The following is a 23,256-nucleotide window of genomic DNA, read 5'->3' as shown; positions in this document are numbered from 1 at the left end:
CTAAATAAAATCAGGGAGATGTCTGGGGTGCTGTTCCCCCAAATTAAACCATGGAGAGGTGTTTGGGGTGCTGCTCCCCAAAATGAAACCATGGAGAGGTGTTTGGGATGCTGTTCCCCTAAATGAAGCCATGGAAAGGTGTTTGGGGTGCTGCACCTCCAAATTAAACCATGGAGAGGGCTCAGGGGTGCTGCTCCCCCTAAATGAAACCACGGAGAGGTGTTTGGGGTGCTGCTCCCTCAAATTAAACCATGGAGAGTGGTCAGGGATGCTGCTCCCCTAAATTAAACCATGGCGAGGTGTTTGGGGTGCTGCTCCCCCAAATGAAACCATGGAGAGATGTTGGAAATGCTGTTCCCCTAAATGAAATAGTGGAGAGTTGTCTGGGGTGCTGCTCTGCAAAATGAAACCATGGAGAGGTGTTTGGGGTGCTGTTCCCCTAAATGAAATAATGGACAGGTGTTTTGGTGCTGCTCCCCCAAATTAAACCATGGATTTAATTGTGTCAGGGGTGCTGCTCCCCCAGCCCCAGGTTTGCAGCTCAGGACCCTCGCAGCACCATCCCTGCAGGTTCCAGAGGGATAAGAGGAGTTTAAATGGATAAATTCCTGTGTTTGGCAAGGAGGCAGCAGGAGCAGCCCTGGGGGGTCCCTCCCTCCGGAGGTTATGGAATATATCCATGGAATATTTCTGCAAAGCTGCTGCTCCTCGTTGAGGGGTGGGAGGGGAGATGAAGCTGAAGAGAAAGCTGCTTCCTCCCCTCTTTTTAAATGCGCTGTCAGGAGGAATTTCAATTATTTAAAGCTCACAGGTACGTGCTCCTTGCAGCCTCAGGAAGGAAACAAGGCCCAGCTCTCCTCAGCCCCAAACCCAGGAAGGTTCTGGGCTGCTGCCTTCAGCTGAGTGCAAGACAGGCCAATTAATTAAATCAGTAAATAAGTTCTCCTAATTCCATTAACAAAAGAGGAGCTGAAGATTAAATCTTTGATGGCACTCACTGCAAAATTAATGCAGGCAGCCTGTGAGGAAATGTATTCTTCCCCTCACCTCGGCAAGGATAACAGCGCAGTTTTATAGGGCAGGGCGTTATCAGGGATGGGAAATGGATGTAAAACCAGCAGAGATCTCATTAAAAGGGTGTAATGAGCTGCAGACACAACGAGCTGGGCCTGCTGAGCTCGGGGCTCTGCCAGATCCTGCCTGTGCCACCACGGGGAGGGGACATGGGGGGTGCTGCTGTGGGGTTTGGGGTCCTTGTGGGTTTTCTCAGCTTTGGGGTGAGGCAGGAAGTGCCTGGGAAGGGGAATTTTCACCCAGGGTGGGATGGTGGAGCTGCAGGAAGTGCCTGGGAAGGGGAATTTTCACCAGGGTGGGAAGGAGCAGGGTGGGATGGTGGAGTTGCCTCCCTGCAGAAGCTCCCTGGCATTCCTGGCAGGTTGGGAGCAGGGGACTGACAGCCCAGGGGGAGGCACAGGAGGTGGTGAAAAACACCCTGGAAGCCTCCCAAGGTGCTGCTCCTCCTCGGATTCTCCAGAGGAGAAAATCCCTTGCCCAGCCCTTGGAGATTCCCTGCGGCGCCGCCGGAACTGAGGGACAAGGGGGGAAAATTCTTCTCTTCTTTTTCCATATTTTTGGGGTTTTTTTTATCCCAGCACTTTCACTGGGGGATGAATCAAGGATTCTCTGGCTTGTGCTTGGTTTGGTGTTTTCTCAGGGTGGGCTGGAGGGGTTGGAGGTGTTGATGAAACAGGGGGTCCAGCTGTGTCCCTCAGAGAATTCCCAGGGATGGTTTTCTCCTGCTCCAGCCTTGGCTTGGGGCTTTCTCTCCTGGAAAAAGGAGATGCAAACTCTGTGGTCCCCAAAGTTCTGGGACAACCTCGCTGGATTCAGCTCCTGCTGCTCCCATCGCTCCTTCTCCATTCTCCTCCTGCTCTTTTCTGCTCCCCATCTTTTCCCAGGAGTCATTCCCAGCGTGGAGCTGCTCTGGGAGGCTGGGGATGGATTTGGGGAGCTGGATTGTGGATCCTTTCCCATCTTTCTCGTGTTTTTGAATTTAACTCATTGGGGCTACTCAGGGAGGGCCTGAGGTGCTCCTGATTTATTTTCCCTGTACTGGAATCAGTGACAGCAGAGTTATCCAGAGTTTTTGTGTGCCTGAGCTCCGAGAGTTTATCCATTGCCACTGGAACTCTTTTCATCTTTCAATGAATATATAAATAAATATATAAATGAATATTAAAAAAAATAAATTAATATATAAATGAATACAAAAATAAACGAATATAAAATGTAAACTAATGTAAACTAATATAAAATAAATATAAAAATAAATATATACATATATAAAATATAAATATATGTATACATGTATATACCTGTATATACAAATATATAAACATAAATATATAGATAAAGATATACATTTATATATAAATATATACATAAATGTAGAAATGAATAAATAAATGAATGTATAAATGAATTAAAAAATGAACATATAAATAAATATATGGCCCTCCCTGCTTTGATCCACTGGAAGATCTGCCAGACTGCCAAACTGTACTTCCAATTCCACAAAAAAAAGAAATTCCAACTGGCTCTTTTTATTTTTGAAGAGGGGCTAAAAAAAGGAGAGTGGAAGTGCCAGGGATTTTGAACAGACAAGTGCAGGTGTTGCTTTTTTTCCTTTCTGGAAAGCCACTTTTAGATCTGATTTTCAAATTGCTGCTGCTTTTTTTCTCCGAGGAAGGTGTCAAGACAGATCAGCTTGAAAGTGCCTGCGCTGCTCTCTCCAAGTATTTTGCATAAGTGAGGCAATTCTTTTTGCTAAATAAAAACACAGAGTTGGGCCTGGAAGAGAAGAAAATGTCCATCAAGGACCCAGCTGATGCCAATCAACACTCAGCCTTCAGTGCTGCAATACTTTCCTGGCTGAAGGCAGGGAAAAGCTCCATCCTTCAAGGACTTTTCTCTCCAGGGATTTCTGTTTACATCCCCCCCAAAAAGCAGGGTTTTCGTCGGGGGGGTTTAATTGCAGCTGGGGAAAAACCTTTCATGGGGAAGTGGTGAAATGCAGCTGGAGGAATGAGGAACTTTGCTCCTCCAAGGTCTTGGCCAGAGGCAGCGTGGTCCTGGCTCGTGCCTGGGGCTCAGGAGGTCTCTGGGATTTGGGAAGGGCTGCCAGGCTGTGGGATCTGCAGGAATCTGGGAGGGGCAGCAGCTCCCACGGCTTTTGGGGGATGCTGCAGGTGGGGAGGCTGTGGGATCCTAAAGCTCATCCCATTCCACCCCTGCCATGGGCAGGGACCCCTTCCACCATTCCAGGCTGCTCCAAGCTCTGTCCAACCTGGCCTTGGGCACTTCCAGGGATCCAGGGGCAGCCACAGCTGCTCTGGGCACCCTGTGCCTCACAGGGAGGAATTCCTCCCCAATATCCCATCCATCCATCCGTTTTGGCAGTGAGAAGCCATTCCCTGTGTCCTGTCCCTCCATCCCTTGTCCCCAATCCCTCTCCAGCTCTCCTGGAACCCCTTTAGGCTCTGGCAGGGGCTCTGAGCTCTCCCTGGAGCCTTCCTTTCTCCAGGTGAACATTCCCAGCTCTCCCATCCTTGGGAGCTTCTTTGTGTCCCTCTGGACCTTCTCCAGCTGCTCCAGGGGCTCCCTGGGCTGGGACCCCAGAGCTGGGGGTGGCTCTGCAGGGGAGGGGGGCTCACCTGAGCGGGGATGGGATGGGATGGGAAATGAGGATGGGAGAGGGCTGGGGAGGAGAATGAATGGAAGACACATGGAGAGGGGATGGGCTGGAGGAGAGGACGAGCGCAGGGGGTCCCGCTGCCCCCTCAAGCCGGGGGCAGTGCCAGAGGGGGCCGAGCGGCTGCGCCTGGGATGGGGGCGGCTCCTTGGGGCGCGGAGCGGGGCGGCCCCGGCCGTGTCCCCTCCCGTGTCCCCTCCCCGCGCCGCCCCGCGCCGTCCGCAGTGCTGCCGCCGGAGCCGCGCAGCGCCAGCGCGGCCGAGCGCGGGGAGCGGCCCCGCAACCCCGGGAGCCCCAAACCCCGGAACCCCCGGGAGCCCCAAACGCCGGGAGCCCGGCCCAGGTAAGGGGGGGATCGGGGGTTCCCCAGCGCCGCAGCGCGGGGGGGTCTCAGGAGCTGCCGCGGGCTCCGCAGGGACAGGACGGGGATGCGGCTCTGGGGGTCGGGATGCTGCTCCGCGGGTGCTCCTCGCCCCCGCAGCCCGCTCCCGGCCGGGGAAAGTTGCGGCATCCCGGAGCGCGCGGGCGGGCGGAGGTGGCACCCGCAGCCCGCGGTGTCGCCCGTGGGCGGCAGCGGCTGGAGCGGGTCCCCGGCGGGGCGCGGGGCTGGCAGCGCCCCTGGGGGCGGCTGGGGCGAGGCTCTGGGTGCTGCTGCTCGTCTCGGCCGTGTGCGGACAACTTTGAGGCGTGTTGGGCGTTTGCGGGGGTTGAAGCCCCCAAAATTGGGGTTTTTTCCCCGTCCCCGGAGTGTGCCCGGCGGTGGCACCAAGGCTGAGCCCCTTCCCAGGATCCTGGCAGCGGGGGGATGCGGGGAGCGCCCTGACGCTGCTGCTGGGACATTTTTGGGTGCTCTACTCCCTGCTGGGGCTCTGCGAGGGCATCACTGCCCGGTTCAGGGCCGAGGGCTCTGGCAGGTGCTGCTCGTTCCCCAGGGTGGACCAAAGTGATGCAAACCGCACCAAAATCCTTTCTGGAGTAGCCTGGAACCTCCGGGAGGCAAAACCACCTCGGGAATGAGGCTGGGCTGCTGGAAGCTGTCGCTCCCGGCGATGGGTTCTTCCAGAAAAGGCACCTGATTGTGTCTCTTGCTGGTGTCTTTCTAATAATTCTGGTTATAGGCTGGAGCAGCAATTTGTCTCTGTGTGATGATGAACGCTCCTTGGTTTCCCTGCTCTGAGCAGAAGCAGCTGCCCCGGCCGTGCCTCTGCTCGGGGCTCGGGTCGTGCCACGCTCCTCCCGAGATCCTGGGAGTGTGTGTGGATCAGCCTGATCCCCCTCTTCCCGTGAGGTTGCAAGGGAAAAAAAAATATAGAAACCAAAAAAAAAAGAGATAAAGCTTCCAAACGCGGCCAGTTGGCTCCCGGGATGCAGAGATGAGAACAGATGAACCATTTGCTTTAATTACTGGTATCAAAAGCCCAGGCTGCAGCTTAGCCTGAAAATAAATATTGTTAATGTTGTGACACTGGGCTCTGTTTGATGATGCATCATTCATCCGGGAGGGATTGAGCGAGCTGCGAGCTGCTGCTGCTGGAGGCTGACTCAGACCTGCTCAGGGTTTCCGTGGGGAGGGCTCGGCCCCACTCGCGGCACCGGGAATCGCTGTCGCATCCCGTGGGCGCCTGGCCGGGCATCCCGCGGGAGGGGAGCGCCGCAGAGCCTCGGGCAGCGCTGTGGCACCGCCGGGCGATGCGGTGGGAGCTGCTGGTGTCACCTGCAGGGTGGGAATCCAAGGAATGCCAGCCCCACCAGCCCCGCTCGGCTGCAAACCCCGTCCCCTGCTCGGTGCCGGCTCCAGCTCCTCTCCCAGCTCCTTCACAGCCTTCCCTTTGCGCTGTCCCGGCTCTCCTGGCTGTGGCAAAGGGTTTTTTTTGGTGTGCATCCCCCTTTGCCAGCGAGGGTGGCAGCCCGGAGCCCATTGGGGGGCTCTGCGTGGGGTGAAACATTCCCGGCTTTGGAAAGGGCGAGGGGTGGAAAACTGCTGCGGGAGGTGCGGGGCCTCAGCCCGGCTCTGCGCTCAAGTTTGGAGGGACCCGTGGTGGGGATGGCACCGAGCCTTGTCCCCAGTGTCCCCCGGGGCGGTGCCACCCAGCGGTGACCCCCGGGCCGGCTCGCTGGTGGCCCCGGCTCGGTGCCCTCCGCAGCCCGGTGACGCTGTCACTGCAGTCACCGCTAATTAGCGCTGATAGTAATGAACCGCTCCAGGTGGTCCCGGCCGAGCCCGCAAGGGCTGGGAGGGAAGGGAGGAAGGGAGGGGGCTCCGCTGATGAATTCCCCCGCCTTCCCCAGGCCGGGGAGTGGCCGTGCTGCTGATAAAGGGTCACTGGTGGGGGCAGCGATTCCCTTCTCCATCCCCGGCGGGTTTGGATGCAGCTCTGTGGATCTGGGGTGCCGCCGGTGGGGGCTCCGTGAACCCAGGTATGGAGGGGGTGTGGGGAGGAGAGACCGGGAGAAACCGGAGACCGGGAGCCGGGGTGTCCCGGGCTGGTGCAGAGCCTGAGCTGGCGGCTGCGTGCTCCTCCCAGCCCGTGGCCCTTGGGGACAGTGACACTGCGGTGCTGAGGGGTCCCCCCAGCAGTGGGACCCCTCCCCACAGGCCTGGCCCTGCGTGGCTCCTCTGCCACCCCCGCTGTGGCACCTGTGGGGTGACACCGCAGCCCTCCACCATCCCTGGTGGGACCTGTCACCCTCCTGGACCTGCCACCACCTCCGAGCTCACCCGGCTGGTGCTTCCCAGCCTTTCCCCAGGGCTGATCCTGTCGCTGCTCCAGGGTCCCTGCTGGAATTCTGGTGGCTCTGGCCACGCTCCCTGTCGCTGGCACTGAGGGTGTGATGCCAGCTCCCTGTGCCCCAGCCCTGCAGGGATCTTCCCGTTGCTAAGCAGCTCCTGAGGAGCGATGGCAGCACCGGGTGGGCTCGGGGTGTGCTCAGAGCTCACCTGGATCTGCCCCTCGGGCAGCCCTGGGTGAGGTGGATACACCCAGCAGTGGGTTATTCATTTAATTTTTAAATTTTATTTTTTTACTGTTGTCTTTCCTGTAATTAATCAAGGGGGGTAAATCCTTGTGACAGCATCCTAACAGTGTTTGGTTTGAGAGGGAGCTGCTGCAGGAAATGTCAACGTGCTGCTTAAATAAAATTGACTGAGCTGCTGCTCAGCTGCCTTGGGACGAGGCTTTGTCTGGAGGATGACGGGGAGCTGGGAATTCAGGGGGAGTGGAACAAAGGCAATTCTCAGCACCTTGTGGGAATTTAAAGGCAGCAGTGCCATTAGCCAAGCCACAAGGAGTTGGTGTTCCCAAAGACTCCCAGAGGCTGTGGTGTGGATTTAACCGGAGGGCACTGGAGGCATCGCTTTGCTTTTCCTGTCTCTGCTCTCTCACTGTCACCTGTGGACTGAGGCTGTCACACTGAGCTTTAATTAACTAATTAGCACCACACTGAGTGGGGCTGCTGTTCCCTGCAAGGGTTTGGTGTGGAGCTGAAGGATGAGGCGACCCCAGGGCTGCTGGCTCTGGGTCTCTCCCAAAAGCTGCATCCCCAGGAGCCCCCAGCTCCCGTGGGGCAGCCAAGGGTCTGATCCCACACTGAGGCTGTTGGAGGATGTGGGAACACACAGGGCTGCGCTGCCATGGCTGTGTCACCCGGGGTGGCACCTCTGGGACTGTCCTGTCCCTTGCCCAGGTGTCTGGGAGGAGCTCCAGCCCGAGCAGCTCCAGCCAGCTGAGCTCTGCCTCCTCCTGCTGCTCCTACAGCAGAGCCTGGGCTGTGCGCTGCTCCCTGAGCTGCTCCCTGAGCACCGTCCCCCGGGCACAGCTTGCCCAGTTTTGCCTGAACTTTCTGAAAGAGTTTGCACATGGGATGAGGCCAATGCTGGAATGTTGGGGTTTGAGGGAGTGTGGGACCCTCCGGGGCTGGGCTGCCCTCCTACCCCTTCCCTGTGACCTGCTGATCATCCTGCAGTGTTCCACAGCTGCTCCTGCAGGTGTTCTGGGGGATATTTCCCATTTCTCCCTCCTCTGCAGGTAAATCCAGCGGTGCCAAATCCTGCCTGGAGCCAGAGGACAGCGAGGACCTGCTGCCTGTCCCTATGGCCATGAGGGCGTTCCCCAGGGAATGGGGTGGGCAGTGGGCAAAGGCCTTTTCCTGGGAAGGGACAGGCCTGGATGTGGGGTGTGGTGTCTGTGCCAGGCGTCTGGGCAGGATTTGGAATTCCCTGTGGTTTGCAGCCCTTCCTGGGTGCCAGGCACGGAGCAGGGCAGGATCTGGTGCCGATGGACTTGGGAGATGGCTGGAGATGCCTCCAGGAGCTGGGAGGGGTTTCCAGCCCAACTTGGTGTTCTGGGATGTGTGCCCTGAGTGGTGAGGAGACAATTCCAGCTTTGGCATTTGCTCCTCACCCTGCTCATCTGGTGGGGGCGGGGGGTCTCAGTGAGTCCTTTTCACCCCATCAGGCAACTCCATCCTCCTCCCCAATTTTTCCACCCCTGGCTCCAGTTGTGGAGCATAAACCCGCTCTGGTGCCAACGTGCAAACCCCACCATCCCAACAGAGAATCAGTTTGGATCCATTCCGCCTCCAAACCTCCTGCTTGCTGAGGACACCCAATAATCTCCCACCTGGCGCCAGAGCAGCAGCTTGGGTTGGTTGGTTGGGGTCTGGCTGCTGCTCCGTGTTCCAGGTGAGCGGATGATGCCCAAAATCTGCATTTTTTCCACCCGGATTAATCACATCAGGCTTTGTCAATGGAAAAATTACCTCATCATTGGCACTGGCAGGTGGTGAGAGCAGCAGACTTATTCAATATTTAAGAAAGCTGCATTGCAGAGCTCAGGAGGCTGGAGGGAGAAATAGGTTGCCTGTGTCAGTGGCTGCTGCTGGAGACAATCTCTGCAGGCATCGGCTGGAGCTCGCTGCAAAAACCTCACCCTCCCCCTGGCAGCTTGGAAAAGATGGAATTTTCTCTCTTCCCGCCCTGGTTTGGCATTCCCAGGTGGCTCCAGGGGTGCCTTGGGGGCAGCTCTTGGTGCTGGGCTCCCTGCGGGTGGCTCTGTGCCCTGTGGGGTGGGACGGGCTCATTCCATGGACATCCCACTGCCTGTGCAGCCCTCCCACAGCTGCTGGAGGGTGAATGGGACCTGCTGGCTCCTGGCACTGCACCTGCCAGGTTTTGGGTGCTGGAGGTGGGCCCGGCAGCGAGAGGGATCCGCGGGAGGCGTTCAATCCTTTTATTAAAGCATGACCAAGTCCAGGGGCTCTGTCACACAGCAGCAATGGAGCTGCATGATTGGAGTCATGTGGCCCTTCCTCAAGGCCAGAAATTAAGACCTCGCTGCTATTCCTGGCTCTGCCCAGGACGTGCCACGCTGGCGCCGGCGGGAGCTGCCAGCATCCCTTGGAAAACCTCGGGATGAGGCAGCTCCTCCCATCCCCTCCGACACCAGGGCAGCAGATCCGGGACCCTTCGGGGTCAGCCAAAGCCTGGAAGGTCTTGGCACCCTGCTAGGTTTGGGATATTTCCATTTCATTAAGGAAATGCTGCTGCATCCCATCGATCCCCGCTTGGGCGACCACATCCTGCTGCTCGGGAGCCAGGGTTTGGCAGAGAAGGGGGGAAAAGCCACCCTGAGCTGTTGTTTTGTTCTTTCCCATGTGCTAAAAATGCTGGAAGAAGCATTAGGGCAAGCGGGGGTAGTTGCTGGAAGTAATGCAAAGTAGATTTTTCCAAATCTATTATTTATAGGTGGAGAAAGGGATTGTGTATTCCTCCAGGAGCAGCAAAAAGCAGAACAGAACGCTCCTGGCCTCGCTCTTATTAGCACAAAGTTCCAGTTGGGCAAAAGAGTTTTCCTTCCTGATCCCTCTTGGCTAGGAAAAACCGGGATTTTCTTGGGGTGGACATTCCTGCCCCCTGTGACCTTGGGACAGTCCCTTTCCCACCTGCATCTCCCCAAAAATGTGTGGTGGCACCGTGGTGCTGCCCTTTCTCCCTGTTCAATCTCTGCCCACCCCAGGACCTCTGGGATGTTTCATTCCCAGCAGGAATTCTGCGCTGCAGTGCGGGTTCTGGAGGTGGTGGTGGAGGGGGGGAACTTAAATGAACAATTTCCTTCGTTAAGTGACCTTGTTAATTGGAGCCTCCTGCTCTGGCACGGGAACAGGCTCTGTGTGAAGCAGCAGAGCACTAATTACCCACGTGCTTCACTTCTCCTGCTTTTCCAAAAATACTTTTTTGCATCCCCAAGTTTTCCGTGGAGCCAAGGTGAGCCTCAATCCTCCACAACTCCTCAGGGAGTGATGAGAAACCCTGCAGAGCATTTTTTCCCTTTTTTTTTTTCTTTTGGGGGAATGTTGGGTGTTTTTTCCTGGCTTGGAGCTGGGGCACTATTGCAAGCTCCCGTTTTCCATCATTTCTTTGGTATAATCTCCCCAGTTTCTCTGCTGGAGTTTTGTTGGAGTTGCTTCATGCCCTACAAAGGTTCATTTACCAGTGTGGGCAGAGCTCTGCTCCTGCTGGGATGCTGGGACCTGGTGGGATGAGGGGAACTGAGAGGTCCCTTCCAGGCAGGGAGGAATCCAAGGCAGCATCATCCCAGGGCAGCAGGATGGGAAGGTGAATGATCCATGGGCTTGAAGCAGCCTTGTTGTCCATGGCTGGGCTCTGCAGAGGGATTTTTTGTGAATTTTTTAGCTCTGCTGCAGGCAAATCTATCAAATCCCTGTTTTTCCCTCAGAAGAGGTGATGGATGAATGGATCCATCCATCCCCATCCCTCTGCAGTGAGCAGGAGCAGTGGGTGGAGGGGCAAAACCCCTCCAAAAATGGGAATAAAGCAACAAGCAGGCTGCGGATTGGACATCCATTGGTATTTTAAGGAGAAGGGTTTGGAGAACCCTCTCTGGATGAACCTTTGGGGAGGAGTGGACAGACCGTCCTGTTTGAGTCCTGGTGCTGTTTTCCTTCCTGGATCCACTTGGCAAAAACTTCACTGAACCAAAATGGGAAAGGAGGAGGGTTTTTTTTTTTTCCAGAGGGAAAAGAGGTGTTTTTTTCTAGAGGATGGTGTGGGAAAGGACAGTGAGGAATGCTGGAATTTGGGGGAAGCTTCCTTGTTTGCCGCTGTTTCTCTGGAATGGATCCCCCTCTTCCCTCCTGGCTCTGAAGCCTCATAATTAATGTGAGGTTGGGGATTCATTAATTACATCCAGGCTGTGCTGCCCCCATGGGAAGGAGGTGACTGGAAGCTCTCAACATCCAGACCAAAGTGACATTCCTGCTCCAAACGCTCTTATAACCCCACAAACAAAACCTTTTCCAGAGTGATTTTTAGGGATTTTTTGGTTGTTGTTTTTTTCCCTACAGCCTGGCTGGGAGCTCTGCTTCCTCGCTGGCACCTGGGAGCAGAGAGTGGCTGAAGTCCCTGCTGTGCCAGGTTGGTGACAGCCAGCAGGGCACTGGTGTCCCCAGGCTCCGGTGTGGCCGGCGATGACCGACGCGGTGCTGGGCGGCTCCTCTGACCGGTGGATGTGCCCCAGTGACAGGACCATGTCCCTCCGAGCCAGGTGACAGCAGGGCACGGGGACACTCCCAGCGAGGGTGGGGACACCGGTTTGTCCCATGGGGACACCAGGAGTTGGTTCAGTGCTGCTGCACGGGGACGTTTTGCTGGGTTTGCTCCTCGACGCCCTGAGCGAGGCGGTGGGGACAGAGCTGGGGTGTGCAGGGACATGGAGCTGTCCCTCTGTCCTGGCACCCTGCAAGGTGATGCCACATCCACTCTGGAGCAGGATGGGGGCTGGGTTTGGTGCCTGGAGGTTTGGGGTTGCTCTTTGGGGGCATTGGGGCTCCATGGGGAGGGACCAGGGCACTGTCACCCTGAGGTATCACTGGCTGGGCTTTCCTCATCCCTGCTCTCACCTAATCCTTATTCCCTCTCCTTCCCTGTGCTTCCCAGCAGCGAGAAGGAGCAGTAAGTATCTTTTACTTGTCACTTATTCCTCTTTTCCTGCTACTTTGATGGTCAGGAAAAACCTGGGTTTGGATGTAAAAAAAAAAAAAAATTAAATTCGGGAAGTGTCGCACTTTTAAGGATTTTAATGAACTTAAGGCTCAAGGCCATGTGGGTCTGTTAATCCAGAGGGAAAAAGAGCCAGGAAAGGTCTGTGGATGAGCAGGAGGGTGAGGAATGTTTGCCTTTTGCACCCCTGAGTGGCAGACGTTACCCTGTCACCAGGTTAGCACTGCCTGACACCCAGGCTGGGAGAGAGGATCTTTGGGAATGATGTTAGAGGGACAAACACTCCCATGTTTGGAGAAATGTTCCCAAAAAAAAGCCACCCACTCCTGCACGGAGCCGGTCCCGCGGCTGCCAGGCAGACCTGGTGCTCCAGGATGCCAAAGGAAACGTGGAAATAACGGGAATGGCTCTGAAAAGGAGTTTTCCCTCTGTATGAAACCAATATTCCCCCGTGAAACCCCCTAAAATGGAGATCAGAGCTCCCAGCCGTGAGCTCATTGCAGGCTGGATGGGGAGGTGGGCTGGGTCTGGAGGATGGAGAGGTTGGCTGATTTGGGGATTTGGAGGATGGGGAGGTGGGCTGGGTTGGGAGTTTGGAGGATGGGGAAGTGAGCTGATTTTAGGGTTTAGAGGATGGGGAAGTGAGCTGAGCTTGGGGTTTGGAGGATGGGGATGTGGAGTGAATTTGGGGTTTGGAGCATGGGGAGGTGGGCTGGGTTTGGGATTTGGAGGATGGGGAAGTGAGCTGGTTTTAGGGTCTGGAGGATGGGGAGCTGGGCTGGGTTTGGGTTCTGGAGGATGGGGAGCTGGGCTGGGTTTGGGTTCTGGAGGATGGGGATGTGGGCTGATTTTGGGGTTTGGAGGATGGGGAGCTGGGCTGGGCTGGGTTTTGGTGCCTGGGCGCAGCCAGGGGTGGGGTCGCTCCATGGCTGGATCCCTGTCCCCGCTGTCCCCGCAGGCTCCCGGCGGGATGGGCGGCGCAGCCCGAGCGGCAGCGCAAGGGCGAGGAGCTGACGGACGAGGAGAAGGAAATCATCAACCGGGTGATCGCCCGCGCCGAGAAGATGGAGGAGATGGAGCAGGAGCGCATCGGGTAGGGCGGGCTGGTGACACCCAGGGACACGGCGGGGACACGGGGACCCCGGGGCCGCGGCAGGAGCTCTGCTTGGCTGCTCTCCTGGGCAGCAGCCTCTGCACTGCGGCGCCTCTCCTGCAAGGAGCCTGCGGGGGATTTTGGGCCCTGGCCAGGAGGAGCCGGGCAGGGAAGGAGCAGCTCTGGGTGCCCCAGGGGGCTGGAACCTTCTGCTCCCATCCTGGAGATCACTGAGATTTTTTTATCAGTGCAAAGGGATCATTGATAGCAGCTGGCAGGGAGGTAGCAGTGATGGGGGCACTCAGCTGGCCAGACTGCTTTAGGGAGCTGCTCCTGGAAATCCTGATTTCCTGGGATTTTTCTCGTCAGGGATTTTTCTCTTCTGTGTCCTGGCGTCCCCAGAGCTGCTGGTAGCTCATTTTTCACCAGGGCCATTCCCAGTGCCCGTGCAGAGGGTGGGAAGTGCCCCTGTTTCCTTTCCTGCCAGGTGGAACGAGCTAAGGCCAAGGTATCCATCCCCATCCATGCCCTTGCTCTGCTGGGAATGGTTTTCCAGAGGGGATCTCCATGATCCCATTGTGATCTCCTTATTCCTGTTTTCCTGACGGAAGAGCAGTTTCTTCTCACTGACTTTAAGCACCCACTGCTCCTTTTTTTTTTCCTAGCAGGGAAAATACTCAGCCCCAGGCAGGAGCCACACTCCTCTCTGCTTTGGGAAGCGCCAAATTCCCTCTCACAGCTCAGGGACAGCTTGCTGCCCCTTAAATATTGGGATGCTCTGGCTGTGGAGAAGCGCTGGATTTATTTCCTCATTTTCAGAAATGTTAGGGTTTGAACATCCTGGGAAGGTTTTGCCTCTCCAGGGGCAGTTCTGCCTGCCTGGGCTCGGCTCCTGCCCCATGGATGTGCTGCTCCCTCGGGCTGGAGATGCCTCCGGGGCTTGGCATCGCTTTCCACCTCGTTTCCCCCTCGAGGCTTTTTTGGCAGACGCCAGGTGAGAGCGGCTCTCTCTCTCTCTCTGAGTGGCCGTGATTCACACCCAACAAGAGCTCACAAACAGCTCTCCCTGGCGTTTCCCTTTTTGCAGCCCGCTAAGAACTCCTTCCCAACGTCGAAGCTCCTTGGATGAGCCGCAAATCATCTCGGGGAGAGATTTATTTCGTGCAGCTGTTCTCCGACTCTTCCCTTTGCCGAGCTGGCGGAGGTTTGCTCATCCTCATTCATGAAAAGCCGGGCGGAGGGGCTGGAGCCGGGAATTCTGGCGGATGCGCAGCTGATTCCCCTCCTGCGAGGAGGAGGAGGAGGAGGAGGCGTAGCGGGAGCCCTGCCAGCCCCTTTGTGTTTGTTGGCTTGCACAACAAGAGCTGTAGGATGTTCAGCCCCGGGAATGTGGGACAGCGGCTGGATCAGCCTCGCAGGGAATCAGGAATCATCCCTTATCCAGGATAGCTGCTCCTGTTACAGAATAATCCGGGTTTGCCAGGCTGGCCTCTGGCACGGAGGCAGCGGTGCTGGCTGGCCCTCGGCTGGCCAGGCTTCTCATGGGAAGCCTGATTTTCTGGGATTTTCTGGGATTTTTCTATTCCTGTAGAGGGAAAAATAAATCCATTAAAACTCACCCAGAGAAGCTGAGGCTGCCCCATTCCTGGAAGTGTCCAAGGCTATGTTGGAGCAACCTGGGATAGTGGAAGGTGTCCCTGCCCGTGGCAGGGGGTCCTTTCCAACCCAAACCATTCCATTATTCCATTAAAACACTGCTTTGGGTTAATATAAGGCATAGCTCGCACGGAGTGAGATTCCAAAGGGGGAATATGTGGAGAATGCTTGGAGTTGCCTCAATAAGTGGAGGTGTTTGAGGGATTCATTTGAGCTTTACACCCAATCCATGAGGAATTCTGATTCCCACAACCAGAACTGTGGATGAACCTCCTCATGCCTCAAATCCTTCCCAAATTTTTTGCCCTCCATCTCCTGCATCCTCCACCCCACCAGGCCCTTGTCTTGGGAACAAACCGACGCCTCTTGTTGAGCTGCTGCTTGTGGAATTGGACGTGGTGTCAAACCCAGCTCAGATTAATCCTGTGAGGGAGTATTTTTAGCTCTGAGGGTGGCTGGATCCTGTGGGATACGTGAGCTGGGTGCTGATGAGGCCTGGAGGACAGGGACACTTGGTGTGGGGGGGAGATTTTTGTGTCTCGCGGCGCAGAGAAGGACGAGAGGAGCTGGAATCGTCTTGAACATGACACAGCAGGAGCACGTCAGGCTGGAGCTGCTGGGTGATCAGGATCACCCTTTGGGATCAGGGGCACAGGGCTGGAAGTTTTTAGGGAGAAGGGATCATCCACGTGGGCAGGGATGGATCTGTTCTTGCCCCGCGTCGCTCTGCGCTCGGGGGTCTCTGTGGTGGCTCTGGTGACACTCTGGTGACAGTGGTGCAATTCCAGCTGCAATCCATGAGGATCCTGTTTTCCAGCTGCCACAGGAGCACCTGCAGGCGCTAATTGACTCCGTTCTGCATCTCTAATTGGGGGCCATCAATAACCCAGCCAGGCTGCTCTGCTGCCTAATGAGCTCCAGCAGCTCCTGGCATTGAGGGGAAGATCTGAAACCATCCCAAGGTGGAAATTGTCAGCTGGCTCCTGGCTCTGGCCAGGGCCCTGTGGTCCCCTCTCAAAGTGCAGTGGCCTGGCTGTGTCCACCTGGGTGCCACCTTTGCTCCAAGAGGAGCAGCTCTGCAGCAGGATTGGATTTTAATTTAATTCGGCTGCTCACGGCTGGGATGACACAGGGATAATGCAGGAGCAGATGGAAGTCCCTGGGGATTAAACCATTAACCTCAGTGGCAGGGAAGCTGTCTGGGGACCACAGCCTGGGATCTTCATCCCTGTGTGCAGACAGCACAGAGATAAAATTCAGGCTCAAGGCAGGGCAGGGAGGTTACTGCAGACAGCTGGGAGCATCTCCTGGGATGGCAGTTTCTGCAGGAGATGAGGTTCGGTTGTGACCAGGGGACAGCTTGTGCTGCTTGAGATTTTGTGGGGCTTTGGTTGAGCTTTCCCTTCCAAAAAAACCTCTCCTCTCTCATTTCCAAGATTCCCAAAATTCCCAGCCTGCTGTAGCACATCCAGCAAGCACCTGGATGAGCATGGGATGGGATACTTGGAAAAACCCCAGTGGTGCTTTACCTTTAGCTCCCTGCCCACTTGGAGGGGAGGAAAATTGCTTCTCATTTCCCATCCCAATTTTAATTATGCTTCCCTCAATCTGGAGCTTGGCTGCTTTTCTTGCCCCTTTTCCGCCAGGAAAATGAGCTTTAATTTAATATTCATCCCTTTAAGGCACACAATTTCCCCATGGAGACGAGGCTGGGCTTCATTCTGGAGGCTCTTGGTGACCTCCTTCGTGTTTCTCTGGAATTCTTTCGCCATGGATGTGGCGGCTGAGCCCATCCCTGCTGCCTCCTGCACGGCACTGAGGAGCACGTGGACCATGGTGGCCTGGATCAGGTCCTCCCTCGTGGATCAGGTCCTTTTTGCTGCATTAAAAGTCCTCCCTGCCACAATTTAAAGCCCATTAAGGACGCCTTGGCCATTCATTTCTGCGGTGCTGATGAATATTTAAACGCAGCGAACTCCTGCTCTGTTGTTAAGCCTCGTCTCCTGGGATCATCAGCGCTTCATTCTGGTCACTCTGTCCCCTTTCCCATCCCTCTTCTCCTGCTGCAGCGCTGAGAGTTCCACGGGATCATCATTTAGGTTGGAAGAAACTTCTAGAATCATGGAACCCAGCCCTGAACCCAGCTCTGGCAAACCCACCGTGGGTTCTGTCCCCCCCAGGACTGAGCCCAGCCTAAGGCAATCCCTCATCCCTGCGGGATCCTTTTCCTGCCATAGATCATGGGAGATGTTTGGATGTGCCCCTGGGCCCTTCCCTGCCTGCTCCAGGGCTCTGGGATATGGGGCAGGAGCACCCAGGGATGTCCCTCAGCGCCCACCTTCCCCATTCCAAACCACATTCCTGGGACTGGGCTGATTTCCATCACCAGGGCCCTGTTTCATTGCAGATAAAGCTTCTCCTGTCTCTCTCCCATCAGTGCCCAATCCCTGTAATCCCTGTTTCCCTGGCAGGTGAAGGATCTCTCCCCATCCCTGGGCTGGGCTGAGCCAGCTCCCTGCCACTGGCTCCAGTTACTCCACTCCCAGATTTTTCCCCCTATTTTAACAATTGGAAGGATATTTCCTGCTTTTTGAAGGGCACATATGAGAAGGAAGATGCTGCTGGAGCCGTGGAAGGCAGAGGGATGAGCTGGAGGCTGGTTGTGTGCAATAAAAGTGAGGAGGAAACGATCTCCCGTGGAGAGAAAAGCTTTTGGGAAGGCAGAAATCTCATTCCTGGTGAGGGCAGGGCTTCCCTTGGTTGTTAATGGGAGAACGGGATGGATTTGGATCTCTGGAGATGCTGGATGGAGCTGGAAGCAAACCTGGGCTTTTTTTCTCCCAGTTTTTGCCTTTATCAGGAGCTTCTCAGCCCAGGGGTCTGGGCACAACCCCCCCTTTCTTCCTGCCAGGTTCACACCAGGACTTTAAATTGAACTTTTTCTACAGTTCTCTCCCAGCAGCGTTTGAGTCATGGGGAAAAGCAAAAAAAAAAAAAAAAAAAAAAGCCCAATTTCTCCCTCTTGAATGGATGTTTTAATTAGGGAAATGTACTTGGCTTGCAAGTGGTGCCACAGGTGTGTCCTGGCTGCTGAGCTCTTCCAGTGGTTCAAAAATCCCACTTAAGGAGCAGCTCGTGGTAAATGAGAGCCTGGGAGAGATTTTTGCAGCTAAATAATGAATCTCTTGAAATGCAAAGGCTTTTTCCTCTTTTTTGCTTTTTTTTTTCCTCCCTCCCTTTGATTGTGCCATTTGTTCCAGTTTCTATAATAAGTTTGTTTGGGCTTGCAGATTTCCAACTGGAAGCTGCTTTGCTTGGAGCTCCTGCAGCTCAGCAGGAGGAACTGCAGGGGATTTGGGGTTTTTTTGCGAATAAAAGAGAGGTTTTTTCCCCAAAATGTTCCCCCTTGGTGAGGTGGGGGATGATAAAAGCTGGATGTTGTGAGGGTCATGCACTCCAGGGGATGTGGGCTGGGGTTAATTGCTTTAAATAACACTTGGGGAACAGCCAGGATCCGGTTTTTAATTGGAATTGCTGGCTGGGTGTTTGTGGGGTGATGCAGCTCTGCTGGAGTCTCTGGGATTCCTGTGTTTGCCACGGGCTCTGGAGCTTGGGAAGGCACCAGGGGTGGATGGTGGCACCAGGGCTGGGTTCTTCTCTGGGGAGGAACCACCTATGGATGTGAAGGGCAGGGATGGACCACGGCACCTCTCAAGTAAACCCCAGAATGGTTTGGGTTGGGAGGATCTCAAATCTCCTCTCATTCTGTGGGCAGGGACACCTTCCACCAGCCCAGGCTGCTCCAAACCCCATCCCACACTGGAGCAGGGAGTTAGGCTGGCAGGGAGCTTCTCCCTGGAGTGGAAAAGCACAAACCCCCCCTGGCTGTGGTTCTGAGGGTACTGTTTGTCAGCGCAGGGATGAGAACCACGATTGCTGCATTTCCAACCTCCATCCTCCTGGCGCTGGCGGGAACTCGTGAACTCTCCCATCTGCCGTCTGGTGACACCAGAGCTGTGAAAACAGAGCCTTGTCCCCGCTGCTGGCTCTGTCTGGCTCTGCTGCTGCCCACCCAGCCCAGCTTCCAGCTGGGAACAGGCTGCGGGTTCATCTGGAAGCGGCAGGAGCCCAGCAGGATCAGCCCCCATGTGGGGAGCAGTGGGAGACTCCTGGCTGGGTTTTGGCAGAGCTGAGGTGTTAACGTGGCTTTGCTTGGATAATTTGTGGAATTATGGATCCACATCCCTGAGTGTGGCTGGGCTTGGTGGCTTTGAGATGCCCCTGTTGGCTGCAGCGAGGATTTTTGGGCTGTGATGGGCTTCACGTCCTAAAATGCTTCGATTTGGGAAGAAATTCCTCCCTGGGAGGGTGGTGAGGCCCTGGCACAGGTTGTCCATCCCTGGAACAGCCTGGTCTGGTGGGAGATGTCAGATGTCCATGGCAGGGGTGGAACTGGATGATTTTAAGGTTCCTCCAAACCAAAACCATTCCATGCTCATACCATTTCACCTCCTCGTGCCGCTGTTCCTTAATTCGGCTTTTCCCCACGGAGCCCACGGAATTCTGGCTGCCCAACCCCAACCCCAGAGGCATTTTGTGTGCAGGGAACCTGTGGATGGTTTACGAGCATTTCAGAGGCCCTGGCAGCCGAGTCACCACAAATCTGAAGCTGTCACCCCTCGTGGGATGTCTGTCACCCCTTTTCCACACCCGCCGGTTTTCTTCCGCCGTGGCTCCGTTGGATTTGGGTCAGGCTGCCACGGGGGGCTGCTCCCTCCCTCCCGGTGGGCTCGGGTCTCCTCCTCCCTTTCTTCGTTCCTTCCTCACTGAATGACATAAATAATGCAGCTTTTTTTCCCCTTGCTGTGCTATTTTTAGGGCCAGGATTCTGGGTTAGCTGAGCGCACGACGCCGACGCCAGCTCCCGGCTGCTCCTTCCTGCTTCCCAAACTCCTTCTGCTAATGCTGCCTTTCCAAAACTTCCTCAACTGGTTTTGTTTTTCTGGTTTTTTTGGTTTTTTTTTTGGTTTTTTTTGTTTTTTTTTTTTTTCTTTGCAGGAACCAGGTGTGTTTTCACAGCCTGATCTCCAGTGGGCTTTCATTTCACTTGCAAGAATTACCATCAAATATACGCAGCATTTTTCCTCAAATAATATGAAAATTTAAACTCAGTCCTCATTAAATTAATAAAAATTAATTAAAATTCAGTCCTCATTACAGCCTTCCAGGATCTCCTCCTTCAGCTCTTCATGGGCAGCTGCTGGGCCTGGGTGGAAAGGTTTCCATTTAGGGACAAGTTACTCCATGCAAAGCTGCTGTCTTGGATGGATTTTCCACGTCCACAGAGCTGGGGCCGGTGTCACCTCTTTGGCAGCATCCCTGGAAGTCGATATTGTGCCATATAAACCTGTTGGAATCCTATTTCCCTCTGGGATGTGCTTTTGTCCCATAACTGGAAAGGGAGCGGCTCTGTGAGGAGCAACACCTGGAAAAGAACAGCCAAACCCAAGGCAGTGGCCAACCCTGTATCCTGCCCTTCTCCTGGCATTCCCTGTGCCCTTCCTGACATCCCTGTGCCCTCTCTGCAGGCGCCTGATGACCCGGCTGGAGGACATGCGCCGCAGCGTGCTGGGCGACGGCGTCAACCGCTGCATCCTCTGCGGGGAGCAGCTGGGGACAAGGGGCTCTGCCTGCGTCGTCTGCGAGGACTGCAAGAAGGTGAGACCCCCCCCCAAGAGATGCGACACCCTCCCTGACCCCCCAAACCCCCCCAGCCCGGGGGCACAGCGGATTTTGGGCGCTCGTTTCCATGGCTTGCTGGTGGTTGTGCAGGCAGAGCTCTCCTTGCTGGTGTTGGGGACACTTTGGTGGCACCGATGTCACTCAGCTCTTTGTTTTGCCTGCAGAACGTGTGCACCAAGTGTGGGGTGCAGACCACCAACAACCGGCCCCAGGCCATCTGGCTCTGCAAGATCTGCAGCGAGCAGCGGGAGGTGTGTGTCCCCTCTGCCCCCTCTGTCCCTGCTGTCCCCTCTGTCCCTGCTGTCCCCACCCCACACCTCCAAGACAGGCCCGACTCAACCTCCCAGGGGCCTCCGGCACCACCCAGCCTCACCCGCGGCTGTTTGAGAGTGGTTCTTACAGGATGGTTTTGTTTTCTACACAAAACGTCATTTTATTTCATGGAAACAGAGCTTTGGGGCTCCAAGGGGCTGTTGTGGGCAGAGATTTGCTGCTGCAGCACGAGTTAATTGATTAATTAATTAGCGGGATGGGCGGCAGGGTGGGGATATGGGGTCGCTGGATGAGGACCACGGTGGTGTGAAGCCCTGAGAGGCCTGACTCTGTTCCTGTAGGTGTGGAAACGCTCCGGTGCCTGGTTCTTCAAGGGTTTGCCCAAGCAGATGCTGCCACAGCCGATGCCCATCAGCAAGAAGGGACCCCAGACCCCGAGCGAGCCCCGCCCGGCCGAGCCGCCCGCCCCCGACCCCAAACTGCCCTCCCGGGCACCCACCCGAGGTAGGTGACAGCAGGGCTGCCCCCCAGCACTGCCAGCGAGGCTCTGAGCTCCTTCCCATGCTCAGCAAGGGAAAATTATGGGGAAAAAGCATCCAGAGCAGTCGTGTGGCTGCTGCCTGTGTCCTAAAGGGGGTAGCAATGGAGCTGGAGGTGTTTTATCCAGGTTTTATCCAGGCGGGGGTGGATGGGGTTGCAGGACATCCTCGAACAAAGCAGCCCCGGGTGGGGATCAGGGCGCAGCTGGGAGTTTGGGCAGTGCCTGGGTTGGGATGTGGTGATGGGGAAGCCTTGAGAAAATAGGGATAAAATAGGGAAATCTGGGAAAACAGTGGCAGGGCATCCCGGGATGGGGTTGGGGGTGCGTGGGCCGCAGCTTCACCCCCTCTCGCTCTGTTTGTGCCCCCAAGGCCAGGCGGATGCTGAGGACACCGAGGGTAAGCACCGCGGCCTTTGTCCCCTCCCTGTGCTGAGCCCTGTGCCTGCCTCCTTCTCTTCCCAAGGCATTTTCCCGCCCAGTTTCCCCCGGGATGCTGCAGTAGGATCTCTCCTTGCTGCTGCTGCCGCCCACCCTGCGGGGGTCTGGGTTATTCCAGGGTTATTCCAGGGCTTCCCCACCTCCCGCACACGCCGCTGCCGATCCAGAGCTGCCTCCGTGGGTGGTGGGTCCTGCTGGGAGGGGCAGGTGTTTTTTTGGTTGTTGGTTTTTTTTTTTTTTCTGGTTATTTAACCAGAAATCCTTGGAAAACCTCCCAGGGAAAGTTGAGGAGGCTTGTGGGGGCTTGTGCCTGTCGGTGGGGATGGAGCAGCCCAGCCTTGTGCTGTGCACGGTGCAGCAGTGGCTTGTTCTGGTTGTTCCTTGCACCCTCCGGCACTTCCAGTGGTGGAATCGTTCAGTTTGGAAGAGCCCTCAAAGCCCATGGAGCTCAACCATTCCTCCAGCACTGCCAAGGCCACCACTGCCCCATGTCCCCAAGGGCCACATCCACACTGCTGTTAAATCCCCCCACAGGGATGGGGACTCCTGGGCAGGGTTGGACAATCCTCCCAGTGAAGGAATTTTTCCCAATATCCAACCTAAACCTCCCCAGGCATAACTTTAGGCCGTTTCCTCTTGTCCTATTGCTTCTTGCCTGGGAGAAGAGCCCGACCCCCGTGTGGCTCCTGCCAGGGAGATGTGGAGAGCGAGAAGTTCTCTCTGGGAGTTCATTTTGAGTAACAGCCCCCATTTTCACACTTCCACATGGGATGCCAAGGGGACGAGGATCCCTGATCCCCCTCCAACACCGTCTGCTCCTCATTTGGGCAATCATTAAATTAGGAGCAGCGCAGTGGCTGCAAACCCTCCTCTTCCTTGGCTCCCTGGAAGAGGCAAAGAGGGGCTGAGGGGACAGTTCCCACCTGGAATGGTCCCCTCCATCCCACCCTTCCTTTAGCCCAGGTTCTAATGCCCCCAACTGACGATCTCCCTCTTCCCATGCAGCGGCAGTTGGGGGAAGCACTTAATTAAGGCAGTTTAATCACTCCCCTAGCCCCAAGGGCAGCTTTTATTAATCCCGACGGCTCCTGGAGTCGGGAAGGCTTTGCCAGCTCTGCTCATCCCTCCCGGTGCTCAGCATGCTCCTGCTGTGCCCATGATCTTCCTACAGCTCCCTCGGAAAATTATTTCTTGCACGGCTCTCTCTGCACCACGGGGCTCCCGCTCCTGGATTCTCATTTCCCCACCTCTCCCGGCTCTTCAGCATTCCCGGTGTTTTTCCCTCTCTCCCTCCTCCTTTCCCCACCGCAATCTGTTGCGTTCCGCTTTGTCCTCGCGGCCGGTGACCCTGAGAGCCCAGCCAAGGAGAAACAGCCCATTTATGTCACGGCAAAGATTTATCCCTGGCGTCTCCAGCAGCAGCCAGGTGAGCGCCGAGCCCTTTTCCGTCACGTCCGCGGGGTCGCCATCCATCAGCCCGGAGTGCCGGGCTGGGACTGATCCGCTGGGACTGCTGGGTGATGGAAGGGAGAGGCCGAGGCAGCTGCCACGGCTGTCTCCTTAATAAATGGGAGATGATCAGCTGAAGGAAAATATGATCCCCCCCCTCAAATCGCAGGAATGTGGAGCTGTGGTGCTATCAGGGCTGTAATGGGTGCTGAGGATCAGGTGATGGATACCTCAGGCCTTGTTTTGCCATGTCTTTGGGTGCTATCAGGGTTCTGAGGATGGTGATGGATACCTCA

At 55.9% G+C, this 23,256-nt stretch overlaps 1 protein-coding gene across 2 annotated transcripts in view; it reads left to right on the top strand.

The window, feature by feature from the left end:
- Positions 1 to 3,987: 3,987 nt before the first annotated feature.
- Positions 3,988 to 23,256, top strand: part of RPH3A (rabphilin 3A) — a 29,522-nt gene continuing 10,253 nt past the window's right edge. The window contains exons 1-8 of one of the 2 annotated variants that reach the window (XM_030958816.1): positions 3,988 to 4,094; positions 11,114 to 11,313; positions 11,706 to 11,720; positions 12,727 to 12,861; positions 20,106 to 20,235; positions 20,424 to 20,510; positions 20,874 to 21,036; positions 21,444 to 21,470. In XM_030958816.1, the coding sequence (XP_030814676.1) occupies positions 11,237 to 11,313; positions 11,706 to 11,720; positions 12,727 to 12,861; positions 20,106 to 20,235; positions 20,424 to 20,510; positions 20,874 to 21,036; positions 21,444 to 21,470 (634 nt within the window). In that variant the 5' untranslated portion in view covers positions 3,988 to 4,094; positions 11,114 to 11,236. The remainder of the gene's footprint in view (positions 4,095 to 11,113; positions 11,314 to 11,705; positions 11,721 to 12,726; positions 12,862 to 20,105; positions 20,236 to 20,423; positions 20,511 to 20,873; positions 21,037 to 21,443; positions 21,471 to 23,256) is intronic. The other variant, XM_030958818.1, reaches the window with a different exon arrangement.

This window comes from Camarhynchus parvulus, chromosome 15, assembly GCF_901933205.1.
Source record: "Camarhynchus parvulus chromosome 15, STF_HiC, whole genome shotgun sequence".
NCBI lineage: Eukaryota > Metazoa > Chordata > Aves > Passeriformes > Thraupidae > Camarhynchus > Camarhynchus parvulus.
Note: the sequence above shows the minus strand (reverse complement) of the source record. Positions and strands in the feature narration are given on the sequence as shown.